This window comes from Leuciscus leuciscus (genome assembly GCF_965113295.1).
Source record: "Leuciscus leuciscus genome assembly, chromosome: 25".
In the NCBI taxonomy this organism is placed as follows: Eukaryota; Metazoa; Chordata; class Actinopteri; order Cypriniformes; family Leuciscidae; genus Leuciscus; species Leuciscus leuciscus.
The window spans coordinates 21,368,369-21,395,408 of NC_138724.1; the positions used below are offsets into that span (position 1 = coordinate 21,368,369).

Consider the following 27,040-nt stretch of genomic DNA (forward strand, 5'->3'; position numbering starts at 1 on the left):
TCTACTCTGTTTTGTAATCATTCGAACAGAAAAAGGCCCCCAAAAAAAGTCAAATATGGCACACTTAGGCTATATCGTTCACTTGTGGTTTAACTATGAGTGTAAAATCAGACATAAAAATTTTGTTTTAGTCCCTAATCAAACATTTACTGTGGTATATTCAGTCAAAATAGCATAGTAACCGCAGCTCTTCAGTCAGTGAGTATAATCAACGCGCTGCTGCCCCCTATCGATCAACAGCTGAACTGCACCCCCAAATTCCGTAAACATCCCCATCGTCACTTCCGCTTGCATTGAAAAACATAGCAAACGCTGTATTTATTTCGTATTAAGCGCTATTTCCATTCTATAGTCTTGTGCGTCTACATCAATATTGAAGTGCAGAGAAGTCCTTTCTAAAACTGTATTAATAGCCTTAGTTATGAAGGTGAGTGGAGGATTTTGTTTGTTTTGCGTGACAGTATTAAAGCCAAACCTGTTCTTACCTGATTCTGCACGAGCACAAACTGTTGAATTTTTTAAATCAGAAGTATTTGCATACGGGCTTTTTTGTTACTTTGCCATTAAATGCGCTTTAGTCGGATAAATGTTGTGTTATCTTGCTCTGATAATAGATAAACGGGGCAGCTGACAATGACTCGATTCCTAAATAGGGTATAATATTTCATCAGCATGATAATGCAAAAACCACTGTATAAGCTATGCAGTATCACTTTTATTTATTTTTGCAACCATAAAGTTTATGATTTTAGCTGTATAAGAGGCTGTAAAAGGGTTGTCAGGGAAGAGATGATAATGATGATGACGACGACGACGATGATGATAATGATAATTGTTGTTGTAATTGGGTCATTCATGTCATGCAGTACCTTTTGCACTCTATAATTTTTCAGATATAAATATACTTTATAATTGAATGAAGTATTTGTATAAATGTGTATAACAGACTCTCAGAAATAAACCATATAATACCAAAAAACATCATAGATATCATCAAATCAACTACTGCAAAGTGATGTAATATTTTCCTTATTTAGCAACTTGCCTCAATGTAACAAAGTTCACATGGAATTATAATTGTAGAAATTGCATTGGATCTTGATTTATATATACATGATGGGAACATGAAAATGTACTGCATAACATGAATGATTGTGTTGTTGTTTACATTGTCGTGTTTGTATTTCCGTATTAACAGTATGAACTGTATAATCTTGTTAATTCAAGGGTGCAGAGACTGAGGTGATCGAGGAAGCACCTGCTGACCCTAATAATGAAGAACTTCCACCTTACCTGCGTGAAGAACCACCTGAGGGTAAGTTCAGCATGATTATTTCATAATATTTTGCTCTTAAATATAAATCCATATATGTAATTAAATTGATTTCTGTGTGCAACATGTCCAGAAACTTTTTTTTTAACCAACAAACAAGGTTTTAGTAAAAAAAAAAAAAAAGTATATTATATTGTAATATTGTATATTGTATTTTCCATTAGACATTCATGTGAACATTCATTGCCATTTCAGCACTAAATGCTAAAGCATTTAGTGCTGAAATGGCAATGAATGTTCACATGAATGTATAATGGAAAATGTATTTCCATTATGTATATTGTAGGTCTTCTTCTCTTTTTTTGATCATTTTAGTCACCTTTTTGACTCCGCTGGTTCATTTTTGCTTTGTGGTGTCACAAACATCTAAAAATGCATTCTTTATTTTACAATTTCTAAAGGAAATCCAATGTATTTACAATAAAGAACAACACATTTTTGTATATATATATATATATATATATACAATACCGTTCAAAAGTTTATTAATGGTATACAGTGTTTTTGAAATAAATTTCTTATGCCCACCAATTTATTTGATAAAAATCCAGCAATATTGTAAAATATGATTAGAATGTAAAATAACTGTTTTCTATTTTAATATATTTTAAAATGTAATTTATTCCTGTGATGCAAAGCTGCATTTTCAGCATCATTACTCCAGTCTTCAGTGTCACATGAAAAATGTCTTCTTATTATCAATGTTAAAACAGTTCTGTGTTTGGCATGGTAATGGATACAACAATGTTAATATGTTTGGTATTGGCGGAATAGATTGTTTTTAGGTGTTATTGCTGTTACTGTTGATTATTGCTGCTGCAGAGCAAGTACGGGACTTGCTATTGCCAATACACACACGACACACTGCTGTGAGCAAGTCAGACATGCTGCTGCTGTACAATATAGCATACATGAATTACCCATGGAAGATCTATACAGGTGGAGCTGGGGAAGGCGGAGGGTTTCTGAAGCGCACTGCAAACTGCCACAGCAAATGCTGACCGAGTATTTTTAAAGGTTGAGCAGCGAGCTCATTGGCTACTGATACAGCAGGAACCAATCAGCTGCGCCCTATAGAGAGAGATATGATTGCAAATAGATTGAGTTAAAGGATTAGTTCACCCCAAAATGAAAATTTCCTAATAATTTACTCACCCCAATGCCATCCAAGATATCCATGTCTTTCTTTCCTCAGTGGGAGAGAAATTATGTTTTTTGAGAAAAACATTTCTGGATTTTTCTTCTAACAATGGACTTCATTGGGTTACCATCGTTTTTAAGTCCAAATCAATGCAGTTGATCAACAAACGGACAGGGAACTACGTCATCACGTTGAAAGGTCACGCCGGCGCCGGCAATACTATTTGAACTACTATTCATATTCATCAGAATGTTATTCATATACTATTCATATTCATATTCACTGAATTCTATTACTATATATATAATAGCAAACAATACTATTTGAACTATCCTCCTACGTACGGTCGCATTGTAAACAGTGGGGCGGTACTTCCGCCGGTGCCGGCGTGACCTTTCAACGTGATGACGTAGTTCCCTGTCCGTTTGTTGATCAGCTCAATCCGAACTATTGAAGGTAAAAAGTGTATAAATTATATATATATATTTTTAAATGACCTATCGTTTCGCTAGATAACAACCTCTTCTTCAGCTGTGATCGCGTACAGCCCGTTTAAACACTTCAAAGACTTTTGAAACTGCATTGATTTGGACTTAAAAACGATGGTAACCAATGAAGTCCATTGTTAGAAGAAAAATCCAGAAATGTTTTCCTCAAAAAACAAAATCTCCCACTGAGGAAAGAAAGACATGGATATCTTGGATGGCATTGCGGTGAGTAAATTATTAGGAAATTTTCATTTTGGGGTGAACTAATCCTTTAAGGATAGATCAGCCTGTGCCATCTAGAGGTTTCATGACAGAACTTTGTATTCGTGCTACTTAAAGGTACAATATGCAACAATTTTTGCCGCTAGAGGGCGCTACATTCCAAACAACAACAACGGCGTAGCTTGATGACGATGTGAAGGAGCGTGGAATGATGGGAACTGTCGTTTTAAACTCCACCGTGGATGTAAATCAGTCAGACGGGAATCGAAAAATCATGTTCATGGATGAGGCTAAGTTCTGTTTTTATAAATGTTGCGTTTAATGACATGCTTTTAGTGGCGAGGCTGGCGTGGTTCAGCGCGGTCTGTGATGGGAGAGAAAAGAGACGAGCAAGTAGGTCAAGTGCAAATGCACCTGTGTCTTATTGCAGTGATCCGCGTGGAGAGACCGCTTATAAGCCGCGCTGGAACGAGAGAGAGACTGGAGAGAAAATTGGACGCAGAGGAAGAAAACCGGTGGATCCGAGCTCTCATTTTTGAACTGTTTTGTGCCGTCGCGGTTGCCACAGTGAATGCGCGTTGTGCGCGGCTTTTGTTTGTTTTGCTTTATTTTAATAAAGTACGAGTCCCAGTCACGACGACGCGTCTTCTTCCTTCCTGACTCTTAAACCTCATCACACTTTTATTTCATTAAAATGAATTAACCGCAAGAAAAGTAAGGTTTAATACTTCATAGATGTTACTGTATTTGTTGAATTCATTGTTGTGATAACGCTGCGCAGTTTTACATGTTCTAAACAATTGTTGTAAAAGTACATTCGAACATGCCCACATCATTTGCCAAAATACTGATTAATCTTTATGTATAACACATGCTATTTTTATTTACATGGCCATAAACACCAGACGTGATAAACAATGTCAATAAACTAAACACAAATCTAAAGCAATAATACTTTCCTTACATAAACATAACTATTACCGAATGCTACATTTGGAAAATATAAAATTAAGCATGCTTTGTCGACAGAACCAGCTGCAATCGGTAAAGAATAATTGTGTCCCATAACGACTGCAAGAAACAAGCTAAAGTTTGTAGCTTGATAGACGCTACAACTAGGCCTACAACTTCCGCATTTGTCCAGGACTCCACGCAGTACGAGCGGAAACCGAGGGTGACGCGGATATGACGCAATTGACTGGCGACTCCCAGCTCCCCCCTGTTCTAACGCCCCGTTTCCTTGGTTAAAATCGCAATTTTCTCACGATTTAAAAATAGTTGGAAACATTTGGGATATTGTAAGTAATCAACTTAACAAAATATATAACACTGGCCTTGAGATTTTGGGATATTTTAATGCAAAATTCTTACATATTGTACCTTTAATATTTTAGTTGAGAAAAACAAACATTCAAAATAGAAATCTTTTGTAGCAAAGTAAAAGTCCTATACTGTCACTTGATCAATTTAATGCATTCTTGCTGAATAAATGTATTAATTACAAAAAGCATTTACGGTTTTGAACGGTAGTTTGTATTTGTATTTGTTTTTGGAAAACTTAGTAAAATAGAGATATTTTAGAATAGAGAATTTAGATTAAAAACCCATACACTGTAAAAAGTGATCAGTTGGCTTAGCTTAATCATTTTAAGGCAACGGGTTTCCTCATTTCTTTTAAGAAATAAACTTAAGACTGGAACTTGACAATTCCACATGACTAAATTTGTTCAATTACGCATTAAGTTTTTTAAGTTAAGTCAACTGATCACTTTTAATCCTCAGGGAAATCTGGTTCATTTTTGTCAAAGCATATCCAGCCAACTGTTACCTTTGTAATGGTGTAGTAAAGTATAGTGATCTGCAGAGGGCCACACTGATCAACATAACACAGGAAGATTTCAGCAGTGAAAAAATGCTGTTTGGAGTGTCAAATTGTACAAAGGTTTAAGTAAACTTAATTCCCGAATCCATTCATCTTTCCAGAAAGCCCTGCAGTGCCCTCTGATACACACAGGGCTGCATCTGTAGTTAATAACAGGCATGTACACTATATTAATGCCTTTCATTAAGAGTTAAAGATCTTGCAGTGATTGAACATGTTTAAGTTAAATTGGGCTTTTGTGCCCACACCGTGATCAATGTCCTCCCTTTGTTCTCTGTGCTATTTGATCTTTACGTCCAGGGACGGCACAAAGAAACAAAGCTCTCTTGTCTTGTCTCTTTATAAAAAGTCTATTCGGGGTGAAGGCTCTGATGCTGCTGCTTTGCCAGAAACAATCTCTTTAGTTTAAATGGCAGCATTATGTTGCTATAAATTGCTTTGGGATCCTCTGTGCCTGCTGCCCACCAGTGCATCACAGGTGATTGCGTAACAGCAAATGCCTGCCCTCTGGCTTTTTGTGCTGCTGCCTCGGTGCGGATCCTGAAATAGTTTATTATTTCGCTGAGATTTTCTCCATCTTTGTTGCTGAGAACTTGCATGGATTCTAGAATTCTCTCAGATATGGGCTGTGCATATGAGTTGTTTGTTCTGATTTAGTGTGTGTTGATTTTGACGTATACAGAGTTATTTTGGGTGAATCAAAGTCTATTTTAGTGAAATTGGCCTCCACGATAACTGCCGTTTTATAAGAAATGAGTTTTGAGCTTGAGTACACAAGTGCATTGAGCCTGTTCAGAAGGAGGGGAATTGTTTGAACCAGGCTTAATATAACTGAGTAAATAGCAGAAGGGATTGAAGTACAAGCAGAATGATCCTAGTTCAGTATCTCAGTGACTTCACAGAGATCTGCTTAGGGTTTCAAAGCCCAGAATACTGAGTTCTGTCAGGGCGAAGACTGGAATCCGTTTGTCGGCAGAGTTCGGTTGGTGTGAAAGCGGACTGCACCCACTTTGCTCATGTGAACCCCTGTGTTATGAACAATTCAGTCCAATCACTCAATCGATTCTGTCTAGGACCACAAAGTGATTCCATTGGCAAGAACCTTCAATGACTACTAAGAAATTAAGAATAGGTGTGTTTGACTTGAAGTGGTGCTGCGCAGACCGATCGATTATAATGATAATCAATCTATCGATTATGTCCTTGATTAATTATATATATATATATAAATATATAAATTATTTTTTAAATCGGTTAATCGGGGCATAATATATATGGGCATGATATAAATCATTCTCAAGTTTTGGAAAACTTGTAAAACTGTAAAGTGATGTGACTGGATGTTTTCCGTGCACAGCGGGTAGACATGATTAATCGATTATGAAATTGGTAATGATAACTTTGTTGATTAAGTAATTTCTCTGACAGATTCAGTGAGCAGGTTTCATCAGACTGATTCAAACTACAAGTCCGAAGTCTTTTTGAATGATTAATTAAAAGAACTGCCTCTCCAGAGTAATTTTTTTGTGATTGAGACTATACTGCTTCCACTGGATGTTTTTGATTCACTAAAAATAACTGGTTTAAGAGTTAGGTGTTGGTAAATTGAAGAAAAAGAAAAAAAAACCTTAGGGACCGTTCGGTATTTATGGAATGGACCACCGGAGGAAAATAGGGGAGCGTCATGTCTTTTTATTCTTTGTTGAGGGGAGGGTCATCCGACTTTTTTTAGTCTAGGGGGAGGGTCACCCAACTTTTGTATTCATGAAAACAGCAAAATTTCAAAGTGGCTTGTTTGGTGCATATTTTTCCATGTAGTTCTCTCAGTCTCGGCCCCCCATCGCCGGCAGATGGGTCTGACCCAACAAAAATCCAGTTTGGCGCTGTTTGACAATGCGCACGCTTCAGGCGTACGTGCTCAGAATAAGTGCATCATGTCAGAACAGGACGCCAATTAAATGTTTACCCGGCAAAGCTTTAAAGCACGAGCAAATAATGAACTTTTGTGATTGCGAATAAGTGCAGTGTCCTGTGAGTGTAACTCTACCGCTGCATTAACATGTGATGTGAATGTACGTCGAGTTTTACAGTATTGGGACTGAGGCGCCCGAACTCCAGCTGATAGAATGTGCGCTGTAGCACGATACTACCATATTTTAGTTTCCATTTTTTTGTGTGTTTCCACAACAGTGTTAGTGAGTAAATCTACTGAAATGGCCACCATAACAGTGGAGTGTGATGTGTAAGATGAGAAAGCAGAGGTTAAGTCGTTTGTCATGGTTGTAAAAAAACAATGGCTATCTGAACATATTTGCCAAGCGCAAGCCAGTACAGAAGTAATCAATAAATGATCGGGGAGGGTCATGCCTTTTTTTCACAATCATTTTGGAGGGTCATAGAAAAATGTATTGCTGGCGAAGGGAGTGTCAAGTCTATTTTGACTATAGATCTCAAAACTCCTCCGGTAGCCCCTTAAATAAAAAACGAACAGTCCCTAACCCCTTTTTTTTTTTTTTAAGTGTGTGTGTTTTAGGTAGCTTCTTTTTTTTGCAAGCTAACTGCTCAGCATATTAGCTTAGCATACTTTTAGCCGATACCCTAAACAAGTGTTTATTACACGTATTATGTTTATATGTATGATGTGTTTTTAGGCATTACAAGCGGATACCCCTCCGAGCAGATTAAATTGTTGGTATAATCGCAAAAGTGAACCGATACTCATGACGTATGACTCCTGGTCACACTTATTATTCTTTTTCCATAGCTCTGATTGAATTGTCTTGGGAGAGCAGCTCACATTCTTCGCATCTTTTGCAGGTGCTTTTCTGTCTGTGTGTAAAGTTTTGGTGGCAAGACCAGTATGAATAAAACATAAATAAAACGGTGAAGCTGTGGTAAACAGCCACAAGTACTTGCATTGATACTCATGTTGATAATGTGGTTCAATTGTTTTTCTTCTTATTGCTTATTGGATAATTGTTGATTTTGTTGATTGTCCATGTCTTTTATCAAGTGTGAGTGTTTACTATGTGAATATAATATCCCTTGATAATTGTTGTTCTTATTGCCTGATGAAGATCTTGTTTGCTCGAAACATTGCCGATTATATTCATGTTTTATGGAAGCAGATAAAGCAATGTGCTGGTTTCTTCACTTCTTTGTTAACGTGGTTCGACCCAAAAGCACTTTGTGAAAAGAGTCCGGCAGTGGGAAGCTTCAAAACCCATTTCTTGCACGCTAGTCATCATGATATCATAGCAAAACCTTCCTGAACCAGGTGTCGTATCAAGCCAGTAAGTTTTATTTCCTGAAGTGCCCCTGATGTTGTAGACATACAGAATGAGTCCCTTCAGGGCGTATGGTCGTCTGAGGTCAGACATAGTCACAGAGGATTTGGAGCGGAACCAGACAGGCTAGCCCACATGCTAATATTCATGTGGAAAAATACAGGCAAAATGGAGCTCTCCTCCCTGAGGCGTTCGCTCGCGCTGCTGCAGACAGTGTACAGTTTACAGACTGTTTCTTCTGTTGATGCAACATTTGCACCTGATTTTTCTTCTCAAGCTTGTACTGTTACCTCGTCTGTAAATGTCACGTGAGGACAGAATGAAAGGCATGATGGTAGTTTTGAGCAAATTACGAGTGACAAACGTAGTTGTTCCACAATTATGTCCTTTGTATGGTTTAGTGCGAGCAAGCGGCTGCGAAATTCAATCAAGGTTAGATTGTCAAGCCCTACCGGTGTGATTGCACTTTATTTTCTGAGCGAACCGGCTGGAACTGACGTAAACCTGAGAAATACAATGCCCAGAGATTCGGTCTGTCTGCTAATTTGAGCTTCTGTTACTACTGTATATCTGAAGCACATACTTGCTGAAGCATTCATTTAGACATCAATACCCTGTCTAAGTGATGTTTACGTATGTCACTGGTTCTGTCGTTTACCCATATGCGTAAAATATCAGCTAAATGACATTTTTGACAGAGTAATTACATTACTACCATGACTTTCATAGCCTGTTTTTAGCATATGATTGGTTAGGTTCACAAAGTCACTGAGGATTGACAACTGTGTTTATTAGTGATTTATTGTGAGTCTCAAATTGTCTTGTAATACCTGTAACCATAGCAACCGGTAACTGTAGTGGATGTCCCTAAACACCGTGAATTGCATCTTTTAAGGATTTAATTTGTATTTCATCCTCAGAGGCATTACAGTTTGGTCCCATTCAGTCTTGTTTTGTTTTCTCTCACAATTATAATAATTTCCATTACCTTGTTGAGATTAATCATATATATATATATATACTTCATACCTCTCAACTTCAGTCTTGATCTTGAATGCATGGGACAGAGTATTATTATCTGTGGATCGCAAACATCTGACTGGCTTATTCAAGTTGAACAGATCAGACAAATAAGAAGGCCATTTAAAACAAAGAACAAAAGTACATAAATTAATTTAGCAGCACATTTTGTTGTTGTCTTTGGCAAGAAATGTGAGTTTGAATAGACCTTCTGTTTGGGATTAGCAGAAAAGAATAATGTGCGAAGTCTGTGCTTTTATTTCACAGATGTGACTGACAACTAGTTGACTGAAGTTCAATTTGTACGGCACAAATCAGCCAAGCTTGCTGTCAAAATTTGGTTTTGATTCCTCACTTTGGATGTAGAACGCAGTTGTCACCAAACTGTCTATGAACATACCAGTATTTAGCACTCCAAACAGAACCGACAACCTGTATTTTGCTGCTGTGTGTAGCCACACGTAGCCTTAATGCTAAGCTCCTCAAATCAGCTGTAAACTCATAACCACACACCAGCAATCTTTCAAACCACCCTGTGCAATTACAGCTGAAGGTGTGCATTTACCTACGAGATCAATCTAGCATTTACGTCGACAAGACAGAATCAAGTTAATAATGGCTAGAAATGATGTTTTATTGAGTTTGTGCACTTCTGTCCTGTTTGCTTGGAGCCTCGCTGCTGTTCCATCATCCTGACAGATCCAGTGCGCATGAGGGGCTCAATCTGATGTTGTGTAAAAGGATGATGGATGGACCGTCAGCCGCACGAGGCTCACGGTGCATCGTCCACCTGCGGTTCTGCCTCGCCGTTTTCATTAGGTCCCCGTAGCCGAAAACACAGATCAACATATGCGCTGATCAAAGAGCCCTGAACGGGATGATGGATCGGTTCGAGTGCGTAAAGAAGCCTGTGGTTTCGTGTTCGCTCTTACGACTTGTTTTTCATTTTAAGTAATGTGTTTAATTAAAAATAGTGTGGTGTAGATGGATTACTTAAGAATTATCAGATGGTGTGGCACAAAAGAATTACAGCCTAGCTTTGGAGATAAATTGAATTCTTGGTAATTGGGTGTAGATTTTATAATGTGTCTAACTGTCTATTGTTAAAACAGATTCTATTGAATAACTTTTATTCTATCGCCCGTTTATGAAAGAGCACCTGCTATCCATCATAGGCTGAAAGCTAGAGTGGGTGGTGCCAATAGCATCACCAAATGGAAATTCAATGTAATGACATTTCAGTAAGGTTTTCTTCCTGGTTGGCCAACAGGTAGCCCCACCCCCAAACTCACGCCATTGGTTGAGTCAACGTTACCATGTTGGCCAAAGTTTTGATAGCATCACAGTCAGATTTCAGGGAAATAAGCCTGTGAACTTGTTCACACCAAGAGCAATAACTATAAAGATAACTTTAGTGTTCTGTTTATTATAAGCACGCGCTGCAGTTTTGACGTCTGTCGCTTTAAATGCTTTATTAGCTCCTTTGAAGCAGAATGGATTCTGATTGGCATGTTTTATTGTTTATGAGGTGGAAAACAAGTTATTCCAAAGATATCGTTCCTCTGTGCCGTTATCTTTAAAGTTTTAAATTTAGAATAATTAAAAAAAATGTCGGTATCACTACAATAAGGTCTTATTCATGCTCAATGAGCAATACATTTGTTACCATTAGTTAATAAAAATATAACTGTTCATTGTTTGTGCATTAACTAATGTTAACAAATACAACTTTTTATTCTAATAATGTATTAGTAAATGCTGATATTGACATTAACTAATATTAATAAATGCTAGATGTATTGTTCGTTAACTAATGTAATTAACCAATGTTGATAAATGAAACCTTTATTGTAAGTGTTAACAAGATGTCTTTATCGTCATAGTTAAGGTCCTTGAGTGAATGGGCATTTATTATCATAAAAAAAAAAATGTAATGTAATTTTTTTTTCCATTTTTTTTTCAGTTTGTCTTGTCGATATTATTATTTTTTTTAGTTAATTGTTATTTCACTTTTAAAATGTTTAACAAGAGTTTCTCAAGTGTTATTTAGTGACATTTTTATGTTAAATACAGGTGGGTTGTAAAATTTTTATAATAATTTATAATAAATAATTTAAAATATGAATAATTATGTTTTATAACAATACCATGTATCCGAAAAAATAAATAAATGTGGCAATTTTTATTTTGTTTTAGTTTAGGAGTTATGAAAATATGTATTTAAGTTATGTTTTTATTTTGGTGAATGAAAATGTTTTAATTTAGTTTGTTTTAGTTTAACCACAATATCATAATAACACTACCTATTAATGGCTTAGTTGTTTTTGTGTATCAAATGGATAGTTTACCCAAAAATGACAATTCTGTCAAATTACACACACTTTTAAAGATATGTGGCTTTATTAGTTGTTTTTATTTAGGTTTTTTTTTTCTTGCCATGCGCTCTAAGCTCCTGCCCCTCAGCCTCACCACCAGCTTCATGGCCAGAGATGAATGGAACCTGTCCAGTATAACAAACCACAAATGCATACCAACTAGGTAACAACACAAGCAAATAGATATTATCAATTTACTTTTGGACAGTGGCTGTGGACAGCATCTGTGAATGTCGGCTTTCCATGCTTGTCTGGTCACAGGGAGACATTTGTCACTTGAATGCTTTGTCACAAACCAAAGGAAAAGGGAAGCTTTCTGCTCATTAAATGCACACTCATGCTGGGCCATCTCGCAGACTCAAGAGCGAAACTCGAAAGCTATCAGGACTGATGCGCATCAGTTGGCTTTACAGTCCATTTCATTGGCTGTGCCCGAAATCGCCCCCCTATAACCTTAAATACGGCATTATTTGAGGGGATAGCCATTCAATCCCATAATGCACCGCAATAACGATTGTACAACCGATGTACGCTCAGCGGCTAGAGAATACCCATGATGCACTGTGAGAGTCACGTGCCGAATGAATTCCCTCGTCTCGCCAGAAGATGACGCCCGCAGTTGATATTACGGCTACAGCGCAATAGCATACAGGTATAAATACCTTTTTAATTGAATGTTAAATTGTTTAATTAAGGTTTATATGTAGTTTCCATGACAGAGTTCAAGATAAATATTTTCATCTTACTACTGGAGCAGCCAATTTGCAAAATTTCAAATGATTATTAAACCGCAAGGCGCAAGCACAAACTTCCGGCACACTCAGTGTCCAAATTTGCTCTCTCGTTTTCATTCCATCACTACTTCAAGTGAACTATAATGTAGAGAATCATGAATGAGGTTATAGGGGGCGATTTCGGACATAGTCAAATCTGTCACAGCCCAACCTGGAGCTTTCCTCTGAACTTTTTGCTCCATAGCCTTATAGATTTTTTTTTTATTGTGCAACCTGAGGAAATTTTGTTTCCTATTTTGAAATAGAAGTTTCATATATTTACACAGTCCAACCAGCCTATTTATAGCAACTAACCTGCAAAAAGAAACGTTGACCAGTAGTGTGTATATGTATATATTTATGTATGTATGTGTGTATATGTATATATTTCTCAGTAGTGATATGTTGAGAAATTGTCCTTTGAAATTGTGGCTGGTAGGAACAGACCTTTTATGAAAATCATAAAAATGTTTAGAGAAATAATGTGAATATCTATTAATAGAGAAGGAATGAGAAAGGGAAAGGCAGAAATTTATCACATTCAAACAGTTTGAATTTAATTTAAGAAAGGCAAAGGCTGTCTCTGACCCGAATGTGACCATGCTTTTCACATCCAATTATTTCCTCTGCCATGACGAGCAGAAACAGTTTTTTTTTAGAAAGGGAACATAATGGTGGGTGAAATGACAGGTTGAGTGAATGCATCTCTCTCCACGGCTGTTTTCAAAGGACTGACAGTTGCTCTCCACCAACTCTTTGGCATAGAACAATGAAAAGCAGCAAGGAGCCGACTTGCCATCTGTAGTATGACTGGTAAATTATGACACTTCATTACAGCTTCCTCTTCCTTTCTCTCTCTCCTTCCCTCTCTCTATTTCTCTTTCTCACTTTCTCTGTTCTTTTCCTCACTAACTACCTCTCTGTCTTTGTGTTTTTTTACTCATTCTCTCTAGTCTCGCTCTCTCAGTCCCTCTCTGACACCCATCCTCAGCCCTATGTTGCCTGTGGTAAATTGGGACACCACAAAGCTCATGGGTCATTTCAGCGCCCATTTTCTGACAAGAACACGGTCATTAATATGTGTTTCGTACAGTTCAGTGTCAATTGCTAGGTTGTTAGTTGCTATCCTAAGCCAAAGGAGCCTATCCACAAGTCTCTATGATATCCTGGTCCCAGTATCTCCTTCATTTTTTTTTTTGGTCAATTTAATTGTGAAAAAATAAAAAATAATTATAAATTGATACATTTTATATATATTTTATTTGTGTGTGTGTGTGTGTGTGTGTGTGTGTGTGTATATATATATATATATATATATATACACACACATCAATTTTTATATATATATACATTTATCAATTTTCATGTATTATTTTTTTATAGTGTAAATTTATTATATATTTTTAAACTTATTAAACTATTTATATACACTTGTGAATTATTTTTTTTATAAATGTAAACTAATAAATTGCACTTTATGCGTATATATATATATAAACATATAAATATGATATACATTTATTAATTTTTATAATTGTATATTTTATCATTTGTTTTACTTTATAGATCGAAATGTACATTCAGCAAAGGACGAGTTAGATCTGTGTCAATGCAATTCTTTTATTTCCATGCAATCATGTTGGTGCTTCAATCTAAGCTGCTTTTGATATTGAGACTCCTGGCATAAGCCAGAGAAAAAAAATGCGGCGGAACATCTGTCCCCTCAAATCTGAAAGTATAATAAAGTTATGTTGTGCACGTCTCGTCCCTGGTCAGCAGAATCTCTCATTGGCGTGTTGCTGCACACTGCTATCATTGCAAATCCCTGCTTGGCAAAACCAACAGTAAACAAAAATGCGGCGGGGGTGATCTGGGGGTTTGCCGGCATTGAATTATTTAAGATTTTACCTTGACGATTCTGCACACCATCTGCTTGATGTATAATTCAAGAGACATGCTTAGGGTGGGATGCCTTGAATGAAGCGCTCTGCATTGAATGGTCACAGTGTTGCGGGTCCAAACATTATGTAGCCTAAATTCTTTGATGTGTGTCATATGAGAGATATGCTTCACTCTTTGATATATATTTCAGAGTCTGTACCGCAAATTCCAGTTACACTTGCCGTTTCATCCAAGGATAGTAAGGTCCAATGTACATTGCTTTTTATTTGGCACACTCTGAGACTTTTTCTGCGGATTGACGTGTCTTTCTAAATCCCCAAAGCACCGAGTCTGACATGAAAAGCAGGACAGGGCAGGAACCGCAAGCCAGGTTCTCCTTCAGTAAGCTCAGCGGGAACTGGCAAGTTTTTTTCCCCTCCATCTGTAGCTACTGAAGTGCAAGCGTGTGTCATCCGTCTGTCAATCACACACTGTATAGCAGAGAAATCCATCTGGGGAAAATAGAGACTGTTTGAATTATTAGTGTTGGAGTGCTGAATCTAGATCTGTACTGTTTTTGCAATCACCTGACTCTAATTTCTTACGATAAAGGGACATCTGGTTCGAGATTAGTGTCTCAAATAAAAAATGTGGGCCTTGGTTTGAGAGAATCACAATTTCAGCCTCGTGGTGGCTTTTTGTTATATAACCAAGATCGAATGGTTTTGTCTTTGATGGAGTAAGAATCTGCTTCATTTTGATCCGCTGTTGTAGGCTGTGAATTGAAACCTGTGAAGGTTGTTGTACTGTAAGATGGATTGTTTTCAACGCTGTTTTAGAAAATGGATTGATGACATTAAAGAGATTGTCATCATTACTCGCCCTCATGTCGTTCCAAACTCATATTGTTTCTTTCTTCCGTGGAATACGAAAGGAGGTATTTGGTAGAATGTCAGAGCTGCTCTTTACAACGATAGTAAATTATGCTGTCACACTTCAAAAGGGACAAAATCCCCCCCCAAAGTATCCTAAAATAATTCATACAAGTATGTGAGGAACAAAAAAAAGTTAATATTAATCTCCCTTCTGTTTTTGCTTTGAAATAGCAACACGTTATGCTAGGTTTAACGTTGAAGATTTGTCTGATTATTTGTAATGTAGTTATTTATTTACATTTATTAATGCATTATTTATAGTATTTTGCTAGTTTATGTATGTATATTCATGCATAAGATATTCTCTCTCTAATTTAAATGATATAATGCTATCTGCTTCATATCTATATATAGAATCTTTTTTTCTGCTACTCACATTTCTAATAGCAGCCCATGTGTTACTCTAGATTTGAAGTACAGTATGTTCTCAGACGTCTTATTGCACATTAAAATGTTTGTTTGGTCTGGATTTTCAGACTTTTCAGTTTGGTCCGAATCAAAATTACAGGTGTGAAACCTCCCCCGGACCACGGTCCGGACCAAACAGACGAAATTTGGTACGATGAAAAGAGGTAGTTTTGGTCCGGATGTAAATGGTCTGTAAATGGACTTTCAGACCATTTACAGGAAGTTCTGGTGGCAACGTAGCCTGGAAATCCAGACCTAAATCTAAAAGATTAATGGTCTGGTGTCGGTCAATGAAAATCGGCCAGCTCGAGGGGCGGCACCAAGCATGCATTTGAAAATCTCACAGCACGCAATTGGATAACACTACGACCAATCACAACAATAAACCCCATACGCTTAGCTACCAGCGGAGCTAACTGGTAGATTAGACTCTTCCAGTCGGCAAAACAGCAAAAACACCCTTCTTGCAAAGGAACGATTCGAGCGGCGTCTTCTGTTCCTCTTTTGGGAAAAAGCCAAGTCTAACTCGTTCATTGTAGCGGCCAAAGCCGTTTCAAACAACTTGTGTTCATCCATAGGCATCTTGCAATGTTTACTGATGACTTCGACGTCACAGCGCTGTCGTCATCTGTTTAGCTCGCCTCTGGCCCGCCTATATCAGATAATCCGATGTGATTGGTGCAGCTCAGATCGAGGGGCATATTTAATGAGCTCCATTGCTCGACACCAGAGTAACTCGCTGAGCAAATTCAACTTGTGCTCTCGCGAGAACTCTGGTTTACCAGGGTAGTGGCAACGATATTCGTCTGTTCATTCATTCTTGTCAAAGTTACCCGCCGACTTGACAACACGCTGACGTCAGACGCACGTCCTTTTACAAACCAATCAATGTCAAGATGCAGCCCATATAGATGATGACGACAGAACGCAAGTAGGCTACGTAATGTAAAGTTCTTTAGTGCGCTCGCATAATTGCAATGTGAAACCAAACCAAAACTAACCAAATGTATACAATGTATCAAAACATGACCTTTGATTCGGACCTTGGTGCGGACTTTCAAGTGTGAAAACGACTTGCAGTCTGTTCGGGAAAGAATAACATTCTTTAGCTTCACTGGATTTGTGAATTAGCAGTGACATTAGCAGCTTATCCTTGAAGACAGTCCTTTCATTCACTTGTCCTTTTTGGTGTGTTTATTTGCTAATACATTTTCGCTTGTCTCATTGATGCAAGTTATTTAGTCTCTGTTACAACTGATTTGATGTATTTCTTGGTTCAGTTTTCATGGTTGCTGTAAAAGCGCATTCCTCCGTACTCCCTATAGAAACGCTTGGATCTCTTGCACCATTAGGAAGTCCCAAAAGTCATAGTCGTGATTGACTTTGATGGAACGTGTTTACAAAACAGCCTCTCCTAGCTGAGTTGAAGACTCGCATTCACAGAGATGGAATTTCTTTTTTTACCAAATCCGGAGCGGCCAATTAGACGTTTCACAGAACTTTTCATATTCTGCAAAACAGAATTATATCCAATAATTGTGACAATTGTTAGCTCTATGCTAATATGTCAATGAAGATTGTGTGAGCTGTGGGCTTATAGAGAAGGCGTGAGCTATAGGTTAATATTTATGAAGATGTTGTGGGATATATGCTAATAGGCTAATGAAGATATAAAAAAAGTAAAGATATAAAAGGAGATATATGCAACGTCTCAATCAGTTCCCTTGCTTCCTAGGGGCCCTATGTTACACCTGGCGCAATGCAAGTGTTTTTTGCTAGTTTCAGTCCGACGCAGTTATCATTTTCACGTCCTGCGCCACATTGTTTAAATAGCAAATGCATTTGCGCCCATTGGCGTGGTAGTCTGAAAACGAGGTGTGTTCTGGCGCATTGTTGGCGCGTTGCTATTTTGAGGCAACAGAAATAGACTGCACCATTGACCAACTGAAACCTGGTCTAAAGTCAATGGCACACTATTTTTTTATTTATTTTTTTATTTAATGTGCGCCTATAGGCGGGTCCACAAAGCGCATACACTCTGCTTATTAAACACACAGGGATGCACAGCAGCACACAAACATGCCAAATATTTAAAATAAAAGGATTACAATGTAAAAGATTATTATTGTGTACATAAAGATATGGTGGAATCCGGCTTGTCCACTCTGCTTGCGCACTTTTACCTCGCGCACGATCTGTTACGTTTGCGCTTTGGAGAGACTCGATCAGTCTTGCACCCATGTGCCTGGCGCGCCGACCATTTTTCCCGTCTTTAAACTAGCAAAAGTGGATTCGGACACGACCTAAGTGAACTTGCGCCGTGCGCTTTAGACCATGCGCTTAGATCGTAAAAACAGGGCCCTTGGTCTTAAACCAGTATATCATGTAGGCTACACCAATTTGGGATCCTGGCTCTCTACACATTGGGAATCTGATGACTCTATTCGCTGTGACATGACAACGCTCTCATTGTACAACATCACCGTATTGGTATTTATGAACAACAGCAGTACTGATATCTTTATTATATTATATTTTTAATGTTATATAATACTTTGCTTGTTACATAGGCTATATGTGCAACATTTTAGCTGTAAATAAATTATAAATGTAACTTGAATTTGTTCATTACCTGTCTAGTGATGTGTTTATGCTGACATAAAATTGAATAATGGTTTGTATTTTAAAAAACACCTATCGTGTGTCATCATGTGTAGTCAGTTGGCTCGCGCAGTTGCGCGATTTGTTTCACACTTCAGAACTTCCGTTAAGGGTACACAGTGAGCATCAATGCTCCTTGTTTTTCACATTGCATTGTGGGACTTCTTAGGGAGTCTATAGGTGTTTCTCATTTCTAAATGTGTGCATCCTCGCTTCCTTTCCTCGCGTCTCAGCTCCACCCTGGTAAGATGCCAGGGAAGGATGCAAAGAAAGAAAATGAAGACAGAGGAAGGATGCAAGGAAAGAAAATGAAGACAGAGGAATCGAAGGAAAGCTTATTTGTATATTGGAATATTCTTGATCACTCGAGCATCACTTAAAAGCATCATCAGCTGCGCTCAAGGGATCTACCCTTATGTTGCTGAAGTTCGGTTATTTAAGAAATTCATAATAAATAATAATAAAAGCAAGATACCCTGTTGAAATATGTGAGATGTATGGTTTATTTAAACTACAACGATAAATCGTAAATTAAAATGATTATGACAGAGGTGAAGGGGGAGGAGAATTTATACATGCATCAGGTTTTTGACAAGAAAGACTTCCGCATAGGACACACCTGTGCATCCTCGCTCATGGCTCTTCTGGAAGCTTCCTCGTTTCTCGTCTCCTCGCAGTGCAATTAGAGAATTTGGATGTCCTTCGAGATGGCTAACTTTGATCGGTTTCCAGGTCACAGGATGGAGGACGGAGAAGCGAGAAAGCATCAATTTGGGTATTGAGAAGCACCCAATGTTTCAGTGCATTGGAAGGATTTTGCTTAAAATGACCGACTCCCTGATCAGTGCCCTGACTACTGAAGTAAAGAGCTGATTAAGATACAACCATAGGTAAATCAATTAATCGTAAGCTATAGGTTAAAATTGTAATGAAGATGGTGTGAGCTACAGGTTATAGAACATGGCATGAGCTAGGCTAATAAGCTTATAAATATTTGGGTAAGATACAGTATATGGTAACATGATGAAGATACTAGTAAGCTAGGCTAATGGAGTAATGAAAATGACATGAGATATAGGTTGATGATAGGTTAGCATGAGCTAGGCTAAAAAATAATGGATATAGTAGCAAGTTATAGGCTAATGGACAATTGAGCTTCAGGACAAGGCATGTTTTTATGCTTAGGAAATGTTTAATAGCTTGGTTTGGATTTTCAGTAAGCTTGTAAAGCAACTGTTAGCATTTGAAATCACACAATAGAAGTTTATTTTATGCTATAGCTGCACGATTCTGGACATTTCTTCGATTTATTTGTTTCAAAGAGAGGTCACTATTCTCCCACGATGTTGAATAGACAGCTAAAAAATAAAAAATGAACTAGAGGTTCTGACAAATTTGAGTTGTGCAGTCTATTTAAAAAATATTAAATTAATTACATTTAATAAAAAATAAAAAAATGATTCAATGACAAATACATTTCTAAGTCATGCCACCTACTGGTGTAACTATGTAATTGATGCACTCTTTATTTAAAGCGCTAAGTTACTTTCAAAATGTAATTTACTGTATTTTGATCGCTACCGTAGGCATCAGTGTTTAAATCCAAACTTTTATCCCAGTACTACTTTGATTTAACACAGAAATAGTGATACTGTGTGGTTGAAAAGACTCTTTGTCATATCTATACATGTCAACTCTGTCTGACTCAGTGGCAGCACAAATCTGAATGTTCGCTGTGATCGTACTTGTCTAATAGACATAGCCGAATTGTTGTTATTTAGGAATATGATCGCATGTTTGAATAGAGATTAATCGTACAGCTCTGGTGTGTGCTATCTTTGACAGCACAGAATCACTTAGACTCAAGATATAAGCTAATAGTGAGGCGGTGAAATATCGTAGAACGTGTCTAAGACATGTTTTCATAACTCAGCTTTTGTTTTTTCGAAAAGGGCAAGCTTGTGCATCTTTTAAAAGCTTTGTTAGGATTTTCAAGGCGGCGGCCATGGGCTTCCATTGAAAGCTTGTGAAGCAACTACGCTGGCATTTAAAATCACACAATGGGTCCTGTCATCGATATAAATATTGAAGGCGAATGGCACGAGTGACTCATTTGCACACATTATCAGATCCTGGCGCCGCGGGATTGGCGGGAAAAGGTCTTTTTCGGCTTATTGAAGTCAACAAATCTACATTGGGAGGACTGGGATGAGTAAGCACAAAGGTTCAAGTGTCATACGTGTCTCTCCCGATAGTTCAGACCATAGCAAGCTTGCGCACCCAGTGGAAACATTGACCTTTTCCATAAGTGGTTCACCAGTAGTTATTTATTTATTTAATGCAGCTGTATCAGGCCAGCGGGGGAAAAGGCCACATTCAGACTCCATTTCAGCAGAGTTCTTGTCAGTCCCATAATTGCCAATGCTCGTCATCGAATGGAGCTTCTAATCATAGCAGTGTTGATGTCCTCGCAAGTGTACTGGCTACCGGCATTTTATTCATTTGAAATGCGTATTTGTGTGTCAAAATGCCTAACGTACCAGTGTGTCCATGTTTGTATGATCTATTTTTACGTTTTTCCTTGTTTGGCCTTTTTTTGCCTAGCGTCTCTTGTACTAACACCATGTCCAGCAAGGTCCAACGGTAATTCAGTACATTCCCTTCCAGGCCGTTTTCTCGAAACCTCATTTTAACTTGACCCTTCATTGTGTTATGCCTCAGGCAACTCGGGCACAGGGATTAAAAATAGAGACCTCAGCAGGGACGGAGTTGACACGGTTCTTGTTGGTGAGAGTGGAGCGGCGGAGAGCTGAATCCCGCTGGGGGTTTTTATCACTGGGGAAGGTCCGATTACCCCCTCCCTTCTATTACTACTCCTTTTCTTATTTCTCTCTCTCTTTCGCTCTCTCGCACACTGTAAATCTCAGTGCCAAGTGAGGAGAACAATATTTTCACCATTATTTCTCTGCACTACAGAGAGATGATGTGGGTATTGATATAGACTCATAAATTTACAGAGGCGACAGATTTACGCCGGAGGCTGGCAGCCCACCTCTCGTTCAGGAACATGTTCGGCTTTGATTGGTTGGGAATGGATTCTTGGCTATCCAATTCAGCTTAGGTCAGGCAGGTCTAAATCAAGAGGACTATATCACTGGTTTTTATATAGATGGCAGTTTGGTACATACAGTAAGCTCAATACTATAGTCATATGTCTCCTCTTCTGGGATGTGCGTCCTTCTGCATAATCTCTGTTACAACAAACGGCACAAAATTAATTAATTTGTTTGTATTTTTGTTTTTCGCTTTTCACTGCTTTGTACTCCCTGTTTTAAGTTTAAATGTTTCAAAGTTTCAAGTTTCAATTTACTACTCTAAAATGTCATGTCGTCAAGTAAAATGTAACAACATATTTTTCTTACATCTTTTTCAAGTTTTTTTTTTTTTTTTTTTTTACAGATGAAATTGAAATTAATTCATAAATATCATACATTTTGGGGGAGTTATGACATTTTACTACCTGAACCTTTGTCTCATCATAAAATGAGGTAAAAACTATGTTTAATATTGTTCTACTTGTATCCATTTGGTGGATAACGTGTTTGCAAATTTTTTTAATACATTTTTTTGTGTAAAATATAATAAATAAAACTATGCCGAACTTCTTTTCAATACTTTTTTCTTTATTGATATAAGTACAGTTGTACAATTATATAATATTTATGACATTAGTCCCCTCCAAATTCCGTTTTAATTCACAAATTAACATGCTAATCATTGAATAGGAGTAATTGTATGAATTGATTATTAAAATGCATCATGGAAAATAGATCCTTTTGTTGCCTTTTGTTTTTGTTTACCATTGGATGAGATTTTTTCCAGGAGATGTGGCCTTAGTGTTTCCTCCACGATTGTTTTACTTATTATGTATGCCGCTGATGGCCCCTTCATCCTTAGCAGGGCCTTATTTGTTCGTCTTCTCTTTACAAAATGTTCCCGTCCAAGTGGGTACCTGGAGGAAAATGCTTTGTATCTGTTTCTTCTGTTCTTTCTAAGACTTTATCTCTGTTCTCCTCCCTTCGGTTTGTGAATGCAGCATTGTTGGTGTTATCTAAAAGGTCTTACTTGTGGCTGTCCTCGACAGGAACATATTATAGAGTTGAGGCCAGGGTTCAGGCACCAGAATGTTCAAGTGTGCCCAGATCATTTTCTCAGCTCATTCTGGGCACCAAGGAGACCACTTATCTTTCTTTAGTTGGGGCTTTTGGATTCGGTCACAACCTAAAACTTTATTCATCCATGATTGCTGCAGGCTTCTTGCTCCAATTGATGTTTAGATTGCCTTAGAGGCATCCGAGTAATATCAGTCAATGATTCCTTGTTCAGTTCTACAACAAGATTCAATCTTCTTATTCGGTTTTCTGTCAGTTAGGGACAACGAGACTACGTTCTTTTGAAAGCTTTAGCGCTTCGAAGGACATGTGAAATACTCCATCCAGTTTCTTTGTGAATGTTTATTTAACTGTCGAGACCAACACGGTAACCTTTGTACGGGGCTTGTTGAGTGGGTTTTTAGCTACTGATGCTCACCCTCCACAGAATTCGGGCCGTCTCTCGAAAGAGTAACACGCCTCAGAATATCTTAACCTTTCCATCTAAGCCTTCAAATGTCACTGTTCTCTTTCCTGCATCTGAACACAAATTGACATTTTCTATTTGCTATAGAATTTGATTGATCTTGAAGGTTCCTGTCAAAAAAAGAATAACTTGGTCATTCTGCCAAAGAAAGAAAGCTGTTTCGTGTTCTGCAGTTAAAGCAGCATGCTTTATGTATGTAGTGAGTGATATATATTTTTTTTTTCTATTAATCAAACAAGGGTAAGCAATTAGAAAGATCGGTGTATTTGATAACAAGCTTGTGGGTATTTACTCAGCAAATTCTAGCAAATGTTTGATTATGATGAAGAAAAAAAGGTTAGGGTTCAGTAAGGTTACATGATGTTGGCAATTTTACAGTGTGTAAAACCATGCAAAACTGCATATTTTCTAAATCGATTAGTCGGTTTGTGGCCTGAACAACTAGTAGACTACAGTCTTAAGAAAGTTCTGTAAAACTGTTTTGTTTTGTGTTCCTTTGACATGTTCTCGCGCTAAAGAAAAGCTAGAAGGATCGCATTTTGCGATGCGATTTGTTGTACTATTTTTCACTATTTTTACAAGGTTTTACTATTTTTAACTTTGCACAAGACTTTTCTAGAGTTTAGAGATTATTAATATATTTAATATTTTGTTGAATGTTTAAAATATGTGATTTTAAACCATTGTAATCCTCCTCTAATACCTAGAAGTTTATTCATTAGTTTAGTCACCCCTCATTTAAAACACTATTCAGAAAACTTTACAGTTCAAATAGCGTGTTTATATGAAAGAATTATAAGCACTTTTCTCATTTTTGAAGTTTCAAACTGCACATCAGGGATAAATAGTTATTCAGTAACACTTTACGATAAGGTTCATTAGTTGACAGTTCATGTAATGAACTAACAAAGAGCAATACATTTGTTACAGTATTTATTAATCTTTGTTAATGTTAGTTAATAAATAATACAGCTGTTCATTGTTTGTTCATGTTAGTTCACAGTGCATTATTTAATGTTAACAAATACAACCTATGATTTTAATAACGTATTAGTAAATGTTGAAATTCATATTAACCAAAACATTTATAAATACTGTTTATTCTTAGTTCATGTTAAAGGTAAAGCGGAGGATGTTTTAATTCCTGGTGGGTAACCTATACTATTGGTCCTCCTAAATGTCAATCATTCTGGTGAATCAATCAAACTTTTCAAAAAGTGGAGAGGGCGGGTCTTATCTAAAATTTGGAAAGATCCTCCGCTATACCTTTAACTTAGGTAACTAATGTTAACTAATGAATCTTACTGTAAATTGTTACCAATTATTCCTTCCTGCACAGCTCTGTACACACCACAAACTCTCTCTCTCTCCCCCTCTTCAATCAGATCCTACCAGCGGCATTATCCCATTCTTTTAGGTCAGTAGTCAGTTAAGCCAGATTAAGATGAGGTCTTTCCCTCCCTGTACTCAACAGAAATCATTCATGATGTGCACATATGTTTGTTATTGTCTGTGTGATTAAAATGCTGTGCATATAATGTTTAACGACACAGAACGGAGGTTTGTGACATGTATTGTTTGCACGTTATTTGCATGTTGTGAGCGATTATCAGTCGCACTATTATTTGGCTGCCATATATTTTATTCTGTGTTGGATTATTCAGAACTTCATTATATTGCAAATAACGCATTGTTGTCACAGTATTGATGACTCTGTTATTTGCATACAGTGTCCAAATTCTAGCTAAATATTTATTTCACATTTGTAACCCAAGTACCCATGGGCACATAGCCAAAACCACATTTATATTCTGTTAGTTCAGTGGAACTTCTAATCCATGACATGGTAGCATTGTGTGTTCGACTGGTTATCTGCAGTTATTGCACTGAATTCAACTGAATGACAATGGCTGTCAAATGTCAATAACAAGGTTGTTTCAGATGCCGTGTGAAGCTCACAAACTGTGGCCTCATTCATGAATCATGTACTTATATATTTTTTGTATGTATGTGTACAAAGTATGTGGTTGTTACACAAATTGTGGCAAATTTTGGAATTTACATTCTAATTGCTTGTAAAATTAATGCAACGCTTTACGTTACAATATTTACGAACACTTTACATAAAAATCGCTTGTCATATCGAATGTTCTATTCGATTCACATTTATTTGTATAGTGCTTTTCACAATACATATCGTTTCAAAACAGCTTTTACAGACAGTTTGCGTTTGAATGGTTTTAAGAAAATTTTGCTTGTCATTTGAATGTGACTGTTTATGTTTAGAATTGATTTACAAACAATTTACATGACATCATCATACTCATTTTACATACTCATCGACATCGTATTAAGAAAATTAGTTTACATTAGTATACAATAACAAACAATTTCTACGAAAATTGTTTGTCATGAAATTTGACCATTTACATGAATAGATTTGCGAACAATTTATATGAAAATTGCTTGTTATTTGAATGCAAGTTTACATTGGAATGGCTTTACAAACATTTTATAATGAAAATTAAATGTAAGAATTTACGGAAAAAATTAATTTACAAACGATACACAAATTAATTTTGCTCGTTTTATGAATGAGGCAAGGTCTTTCCTCACTGTGTTCAACAGAAATCATTCATGATGTTCATTTGTTGTCGGTGTGATTAATATACAGCATATCGTGAATGACGTGGGTGACTTTGCATCATAGCAGTATTATTTGGCTGCTATATTCTATTCTCCTGTCGTGTTAGATTGACATTTAAAGAAATGTAATTAAATTGCAAACTACACATTGTCACGCTATGCTGTTGATGACTGGTATTTGCATGCAGTGTCCAAAGGCGAATATTTGTTTCACATATATTACCCAAGTACACATTAAGACATAGCCCAAAGCATATTTACATTTATAGTTAGTTCAAGAAAATTTGCATAAAAAAATTTCATTTGCTCATATGATTATGAGTTTAGAATGCATTTACAAACAATTTGTATGAAATTGAATGTCACATTTTAGTTTAGAATTTATAAAATATTTGCTATTCATATAAATTTGAGCTTGCATCAGAATGGATTTGCAAACATTTTACATGAAAATTGCTTGTCATATGAATGTGATGGTTTATATAAGAATGGAGTTACGAACAATTTATATGAAAATTGTTTGTCATACAAATAATGCATCTTATTTCAGAAGTGCTTCACAAATAATTTATTCTAAAATTGCTTGTCATCAAATTCATAACTGTTTACGTAACCCTTGTCATCAAATTCATAACTGTTTACGTAACCCTTGTCATCAAATTCATAACTGTTTACGTAAGAATGAATTTGTGAACAATTTTTCATGAAAATTGCTTGTCATGTGAAATGTATTTTTGCAAGAATTTTTTTACAAATGATTCACACAATTTTTGCTTGAGTTTCATGAGGCACAGATGTGCAGATTCTGTAAGAGAAACACGACCCATCGTCATTGGTCTATCCTTCTATCACTTAAATAATGTATGAAAATGTAAATTCAGAAATAATCTCATTCCTTTTTTGAAACATGCCTCGCTACTTTGCTCATTCAGGCTTCATGTGAAAATGGAAGATTTCTGAAAGTGCCGCAATGCTTTGAGGTTTGGTAGCGTGGAAAGTGTAATTGCATCTCCCCAGGCGCAGATGACTCGAGTTAGTCTATATTGCATGTGCGAATGGTAATCTAGAGGAACGAGTTTCGTATCCACCAACATTGTCACTGACCGCCGTTCGACCGCCGTTATCGTTGAACTCCTTAACTGGTTCTACCGTCTTGTCTAATAATTTGGTTATTTTGTTCAAATGAGAAATCAATCGGATAAAAATTCTGGTTCTGCATATCAGTTATGGGACACTCAAAATTCGTCATAAACATCAGTCGATCGCTAGTCTAAACTGAGCATGAGACTCACAGTAGAGACATGGTGTCAGAAGAAGCAAGAGGTTTGTGCGTGTTTCATACATATTAAT

General features: G+C 37.0%; 1 protein-coding gene across 1 annotated transcript in view; it reads left to right on the forward strand.

The window, feature by feature from the left end:
• Window positions 1–259: 259 nt before the first annotated feature.
• LOC309490985 (transmembrane protein 263-B) overlaps window positions 260–27,040 on the forward strand; it is a 30,708-nt gene continuing 3,927 nt past the window's right edge. The window contains exons 1-2 of the mRNA XM_082160340.1: window positions 260–427; window positions 1,228–1,315. Coding sequence (XP_082016466.1) covers window positions 422–427; window positions 1,228–1,315 — 94 coding nt within the window. The 5' untranslated portion in view covers window positions 260–421. The remainder of the gene's footprint in view (window positions 428–1,227; window positions 1,316–27,040) is intronic.